Genomic DNA, 6,938 nt, shown 5'->3' with positions numbered 1-6,938 from the left:
AATGGAAGAGAAGAGGTCTGGGGCTTCTCTCATGCCTCCAAACCATGCTGGTGGCAAAGGCTGGGAAAGGACTGATTAATATTATGTTTCCCTCCTCCACAAGTTGAATCTCAGCTCATTTTCAGGGGACACAACAGCCCCCAGTGCCCATCAGTCCCATTCAACATCTGCACTGGGGACCTCAGTCCAATTGGGGGGTAGAGGCTGGAGGCCAACAGCCCCCCACCTACCCTTTGCAGCCCCAAAATCCCACTCCCAGGGAGCCTCCAGAACATCCTCATCCCAGTACAGACACTCAGGTTCCATGTCCTGGACACCCTTGCCCACAGCAGGTGACTTTCCAACATAACCTGTGATTAATTAAATTAACAGTGACCCCTTGGAGGTCACCATTCCTGGCAGAAAAACCAAGGAGAACTTCTTCAGTGTCCCCTTCCCTGTCCCCTCCCCAGCCCCAGGCTTTCTGGAGGGAGGGATCTGGTGTGGGATGGCTCAGAACATCCTGGTGAAAGGCAACCAGACAAGCCCTGGGGCAGTATTAGAGGGTGAGATGTTTTTGTTAAAAAGGGTCAACTCCCTGACCAGATCATGGCACAGAAAACTGCCCTGTTCCTCTGAAACTCTCCAGAAAAAAAAAAAAATAATAAAAAAAAAAGAATGTGTTCATCCATGGGGCTTTTCATGCCCAAACAAAAGCTATGGCACTGGGGTTAGTTGGACTGAAGGATGCTGCAATAGAAGAGAGGAGATGTGAAGACCTTTCCCTTGCAGAAAGATGACTTCATGAAGGTCTCTCTCTCCCTTCTTCTATGCCATTCTTCAGTGCTCCATAGAGATCTTGGCACCACCAGCAGTGCCTGGACTCAAGGAAAGAACAATGTCTCTCTGAGGCTTATTTCTGCACTTTTCCAAAACTCCTCCAGCTTTGGAAAAGGGGATTTTGAGCACCTGGTGCCTGCAAACATCTCTTGCTACCCACCCAAGAGGGAAATCCTTATTTTGTGTCTCTAGCTAAACCAGAAGCTGCTCCAAGGGGGTTGCTACCAACCACAGGGGCCAAACGACTGCATGCTAGGCAAACCCAGAAATAACCCAGCCAGCAGCCTTGTCACCTGTTGTTTTATCTTTAGGACCCAGGATAAATGAGAAATCTGATAACTTCAAAAAGCTTTATCAGTTTAAAGGCTGACCAAGCAGACAAAAATCCTGATAAAGCCCTGGGATTTCATCTGATATTTTTCTTGATAAGAGGAAGGAGTTTCTTTCCAAGCTATGGGGATAGCAAGTGTGAGGAGCTTAACATCCAGTCCCTGAAATCAGGCAGTGATAAGCAGCAGGTAAATCACAGAATGTTTTAGGTTGGAAGAGACCTCCAAGATCATCCAGTCCAACCTTTGACCAACACCATAATCTAACAACTAAACCATGTCCTTAAGGACCAGGTCCAAATGCCTTTTAAATGTCTCCATCATTGTCCTGGGGCATTCCAGTGCCTGACAAACCTCTCAGTGAATAAATATTTCCTAAGATCCAGCCTAAGCCTCCCCTGGTGTAGCTTCCATCCATCTCCTCTGGTCCTAAATGTCACATTTGAGACAGGGTGGCCCATCAAGAGCCACAGAGTCTTGTCTTCCAAGCAGGAATTTGTCAAGCCTCACCTGAGCCCAGAGAACAGGCTGGGAGAGAGGGAAAAATCCAGCTGAATCATCCATGTGCTGGTGAGAAGAGTTCACAGACACAGAAAGTTTGATAGAAGAAGAAAAAGTGCAAAAGGAAAAACACCCAACAGCAAAAAAAAAAAAAAAAAAAAAAAAATCCACACACACAAAAAAATCCATCACCCTTTGTTCTTTCACATTTTTCCCCAAGAAAAAGAAACAAAGGATTGTGTGAGGAGAGTGAGAAGAAAAGCCACAAGGAAGTGAATGAGCTGCAAAATGGGGTTTTGAAGTGGTGTCTTTCACTCTGCTCCATCTCCATCCTTCAAAATGTTTTCTGCAGCTGAAGAAAGGTCCTGACACCAGGAGTTTATTTTGAATTTCTGCTGCAGGAGAAGGGCAGATCCCTCCCCATTGCTGCTGTCCCTACCATCTTGAGGATGTGTGACCTCCTGGGGCACTTTGGGGAGCAGAGGGACCCTCCAGCCACTTAAATCTGTATTTAATTCAGTTTTTTCTGCTTGACTTGGACAGTTCAGCCTGAGAAAAGAAGGCTCTGGGGACACCTAGTAGTGACTTTCCAGTATCTGAAGGGGCTACAGGAAGGGTGGAGAGGGACTGGAGTGATAGGATGAGGGGCAATGGGTTTAAATAAGAGAAGGGAAGATTTAGATTGGGTTTAGATTAGAAACAAGTTCTGTCCCATGAGGGCAGTGGAAAAATGGAAGAGGTTGCCCAGGGAGGTGGTTGAGGCCTCATCCCTGGAGATGTTCAAGGTGAGGCTTGAGGATGCTCTGAGCACCCTGATCTGAGTGAGCGTGTCCCTGCTGACTGCAGGGGTTGGAGTGGGTGAGCTTTAGAGCTCCCTTCCAACCCAAATCATTCTGTAGTTCTAGGATTCTATGATTTCTTGGAAGAAGGGATCCAGGTGTGAACAAATGTCCAAGAAAACCAGAAAAGATCTTTTCCCTAGTGTGGTCAGACACCCTTAGTTCTAAAAACATGCTCTCCCTTTAATTTTAGCATGTTTGGTTTTATAAATGCTATGCCAAGAAGCAGATTTCTGGCCTGGAAAGCACCTTTTAGAGGAGAAATAGCAGAGTATTTATACCTTAGGAAGCCAGAATTGATGAATTCCTGGACTGTAGAAGGTTCATGTGTTTACAGGGGGAAAACACCAGCTCCAGGCTCCCTGATCTCGCAGTTGGAGACAAAATGATTTCTTTGGTGTGTTAAATAAAAGAGCAGCAGCTTCTGGTTCTGACTGACATACTGGGCTGGCTTCAAAGTTTTACCCTAGGAGAGCTGCTCTGCAGCAGAAATCATTGGGTACTTCCACTCTCCAGCTTTGCAGGAGCAACAAAGGATGAAAAGGCCACAACTTTTGTGTTTAATTTCAATAAGGGAGATAAAAGATAGGGAGATTGTTAAAAAGAAGACAAAAGGGACAACTAAAAGAGTTAAATCCTTGCAAATAGATTCTTTGCAAGCACCCTGGGAGCTGTTGAAGGCCACTGTATTAGAGACTCAGGGAGAATGTATGACACCTATTAAAAAAAAAAAAAAAGCCCTGAGAAAGAGCAAGAGGAAAAGGTCAGAGCAGAACAGTGGGATGAGGGAGGCTGCCAGAAAGAAGCAGCTGAAATTGTGTCCAAACACAGAAAATTGGAAAGATAATAAACTATAATAAACTGTGCTTAAATGTAAAACACCTAAATGTAAAACAACTTGCAAAAAGGAAAGAAACCTCTTAAAATAAGTCTCTTTTTTTTTTTTTTCTTTTTATCCAACACATCAAAAGCAGGAAACCTGATGAGGAATGTGGAAGGCAGGGGATGGTCAGAGCAGTAAAGTTAATAAAAGCCACAGCCACTCCGTGGAGGCTCAATGAATTATTTGCAAGATTCACCTTGCAGGAGGGAAAAGTCTTCATGCTGAGCTCTCCTTTGTGGGGACTCACTGAAGGACGTGTCCTAAATGAAAAGGAGGTTGGAAGGCAGGAAAGAAGCAGCAAGAAATCCTCAGCACCCAGATTTTTGTCTCCAAAAGTCCTCGGGGAATTCAAGGATGAAGCAGCTGCCCTGCTGCCTATGGCTTAGCAAAGATTCCCTGTGCAAAAGATGGGGAGATGCAAATGGAAGGATTAAAAAATAGTTAAAAGGTTCTAAAGGATTGTAAGCCAGGATTGTGCTAGTTACAAATATAATAACATAGGGAGGGAAGAAAATAAAAGGAAAATCCTGCCCTAAAAACCTGCTAGAGCTTCTTGAAGGAGGCAGTGGGATTGCGGGCTGGAGAGGTTGGGCTGCAGGAGAGGGAGGGAAGGGAAGAAGTGTGGGGGGTTCACTGTTGGTAAATTTGGGTAATGAGAGATCTAGAAAAGGGGTGAATGGGAAGATGGAAAAGTTTGTTACTGCCACTGCATTGTTCAGGGTAATAAAAGTGGTGGCTGCAGAATTTGACAGTAATAAAGGTTATCATAGAATCATAGAATCACAGAATTGGCTGGGTTGGAAGGGACCTCAAAGATCATCGAGTCCAACCCTTGATCCACTCCCCCCGTGGTTCCCATCCCATGGCACTCAGTGCCACATCCAGGCTCTTTGGAAAGATCTCCAGACACGGAGAATCCACTACTTCCCTGGGCAGCCCATTCCAATGCCTGATCACCCTCTCCAGAAAGAAATTCTTTCTAATATCCAACCTAAACCTCCCCTGGCACAACTTGAGACCCTGCCCTCTTGTCTTGCTGAGAGTTGCCTGGGAAAAGAGCCCAACCCCCCCGTGGCTCCAACCTCCTTTCAGGGAGTCGTAGAGAGCAATGAGGTCTCCCCTGAGCCTCCTCTTCTTTAGGCTGAACAACCCCAGCTCCCTCAGCCTCTCCTCATAGGATCTGTGCTCGAGTCCCTTCACCAGCCTGGTTGCCCTCCTTTGGACCTCCTCCAGCACCTCAATCTCCTTCCTAAACTGAGGGGCCCAGAACTGGACACAGGACTCGAGGTGAAGGAGGTCCCTGGTCTGAGTGGCTCATCAAGTGAGGGATGTGATGTGGGGCAGGTGGGGGCAGTGATGCACAGAGGAAAAATCAAACTGCTTTGATATGTCAGTGGCTCTATGTTCCTCATATCAGTTCCCAGTAGAGACCAAGAAATGAAAGTAATTAGAAGAAAGAACAGGAAACACCATTGCATTTTTTTCCTTGATAAATCCAAGGAACTTTAGCCAGAAATATTTGGGCTCTCTATTTGCCCCTTTTTTTGATTTTCTCATTTCAGATTTTTACCTCCTTCCAGACTCACAGAGTCATAAAATGGTTTGGGTTGGAAGGGACCTTAAAGCTCATCGAGTTCCAACCCCCTGCATGGTCAGGGACACCTCCCACCAGTCCAGGGTGCTCCAAGCCCCATCCAACCTTGGCTGAGACACCGCCAGGGATGGGGCAGCCACAGCTTCTCTGGGAAACCTGGGACAGGGGCTCAGAGTAAAGAATTTCTTTCTTCTTCGTTTTTTCTTTAAGGTCCATTCCAACCCACACCAATCTGGGATTCTGTATCAACCTTTTTAGCCCCAGGACTGACCCAGGCTCTCTCCCATAGGAGATCTTGGGGGTTTGCTATGAGGATCAGAAGGGAAAGACACACCCAGGAAGGTGGCATTCTAACCACTCCTCTTTCAACCCCCAGTGCATGAATTCACTCCATATATTTGCCTCTTTTGTTACAAATTTTGTGTAAAAAGAGCAATGAGACATTGGGCTGGGCTTGGAGGACCTGTCCCAGTGGTCTGCATGGATGGGATCATGGGGACACCAGGAACCAGGGGCTATCCCAGTGCTCTACATGGATGGGATCATGGGGACACCAGGAACCACACCACACACACCAGAGTTACATCTCCTTTTTTTCTCTTTTAATTATGGAGAGGAGGGGATGACAATTGGGTCAGACAGTGGAGAAGCTGCTCCCAAAGCCACCAGGAAGCCTCCTCTTCCCCCAGACCCTTCCTCTTCAGCTCCTACTTCCCCTTCCAGCCGGGTGGGATGCAGCAGTAGTACTTGCAGTCAGCAGAGAAGGACCAAACATCTGCCTTGGAGCACTTGCTGGAGCAGTATCCCACCTTGGGGCAGTGCCTCCTTAACTGCCCATAGCCTGCAAGAGGGAGCAGAAGGAGAGGGATTGGGTCAGAACACTGGTGTGACAACCAAAAGCAAAAAGATTCATCCAGATGCTCCTGTGTGTGCATGTGCATGTAGGAGGTTAGAGTCATAGAATCATTTTGGCTGGAAAGACCTTAAAGATCATCAAGTCCAACCTGGAACCCAGCACTGCCATTCCCTTCTCTTGTTCCTCTCCTAAAGGGTTTCTGAGGTGTCACATCCTTTGGGTACCTCACTTGCAGGACTTCAAAGAGACCCAAGTGCCCAACATGAAGCACCAGGCTGGGAGGCTGTTGGCCTAAAATAGTTGGGAAATGATGTCCAGAACCAATGGACACCCAAGTCATCTGCTTGTGTTCAGGAGACCAGCACCCCCCTCCACACCCAGAGGACTTTGTCCCTTCATGGAGGCAAAAAAAATCACAGCTTTTGAAGCCAGTCGAGGTCCCATTTGTTCAAGCTGCCCATCGAGCATGGCCAAGGACCCTCATCACCCCGCTCCTCCCAGCACTGTCCAGTTCAGCTCTCAGTGCCATTCACCCTCTTACCTGGGACAGCCAAGGAGAGCAGGAGGAAGAGAGCAAAGGCAAAGGACAGGAACCTCATGGCTGGGTCTCCGTGAGGATCTCAGCAGGGCTGGAGAGAGCCTGAGCTGGATGGTGCTGAGTGGCAGGGCTGGGGATCCTCATATTTATGGTGCTTTTCCCAGCAGAGAGGAGGCTTCTGGGGGAGGTCCTCTCATGGTTCAGCTCACAGCACAACCCCCACCCTGCCCCTGGATGTCTTGGCAAAACTCTGCTGTCCCCAGATCTGGTATCAATGCCCACTTCAAATGAAAGCCACCGAGTGTGACAGGAGCTGAGAGGGAGGAGATAGAACAGAGGTGCTGGGGCAGAGGGACCTGGATGGCTCCAAGATGACTATCAGAGGGCTCCAGGACTTGCTCAACCTTTGGCAGGGATGCAGCTGCCTGCAGCAGGGTTGGAGCATGGCCAATGCACTGATGCCACTCCCTCCAGCATCTCTGCCTCTTCCCGTGGGGGGATGAAGAAGCCAAGAGGGGCCCTGCTGGGACCAAGCCTGGCTTGGGAAGGACCCAATGGCCACGGATCAGCCCCTTGGGA

General features: G+C 48.0%; 1 protein-coding gene across 1 annotated transcript; it reads right to left on the bottom strand.

The window, feature by feature from the left end:
- Positions 1-5,597: 5,597 nt before the first annotated feature.
- LOC115598124 (cygnin-like) lies at positions 5,598-6,678 on the bottom strand. Its single transcript, XM_030448277.1, has 2 exons — positions 6,363-6,678; positions 5,598-5,806 (listed from the first exon to the last, which is right to left on the bottom strand). The coding sequence occupies exons 1-2, from the start codon at positions 6,418-6,420 to the stop codon at positions 5,673-5,675; spliced, it is 192 nt and encodes a 63-aa protein (XP_030304137.1). The 5' UTR covers positions 6,421-6,678; the 3' UTR covers positions 5,598-5,672.
- Positions 6,679-6,938: the final 260 nt, after the last annotated feature.

The sequence above is a fragment of the Calypte anna genome, chromosome 3 (assembly GCF_003957555.1).
Source record: "Calypte anna isolate BGI_N300 chromosome 3, bCalAnn1_v1.p, whole genome shotgun sequence".
Classification (NCBI taxonomy): domain Eukaryota; kingdom Metazoa; phylum Chordata; class Aves; order Apodiformes; family Trochilidae; genus Calypte; species Calypte anna.
Note: the sequence above shows the minus strand (reverse complement) of the source record. Positions and strands in the feature narration are given on the sequence as shown.

Coding starts and splice junctions, on each gene's coding strand:
- LOC115598124 (XM_030448277.1), bottom strand. CDS start 6,420: ATGAGGTTCCTGTCCTTTGCCTTTGCTCTCTTCCTCCTGCTCTCCTTG. Junction 5,807..6,362: donor GCTCTCCTTGGCTGTCCCAG/GTAAGAGGGTGA, acceptor TCCCTCTTGCAG/GCTATGGGCAGTTAAGGAGG.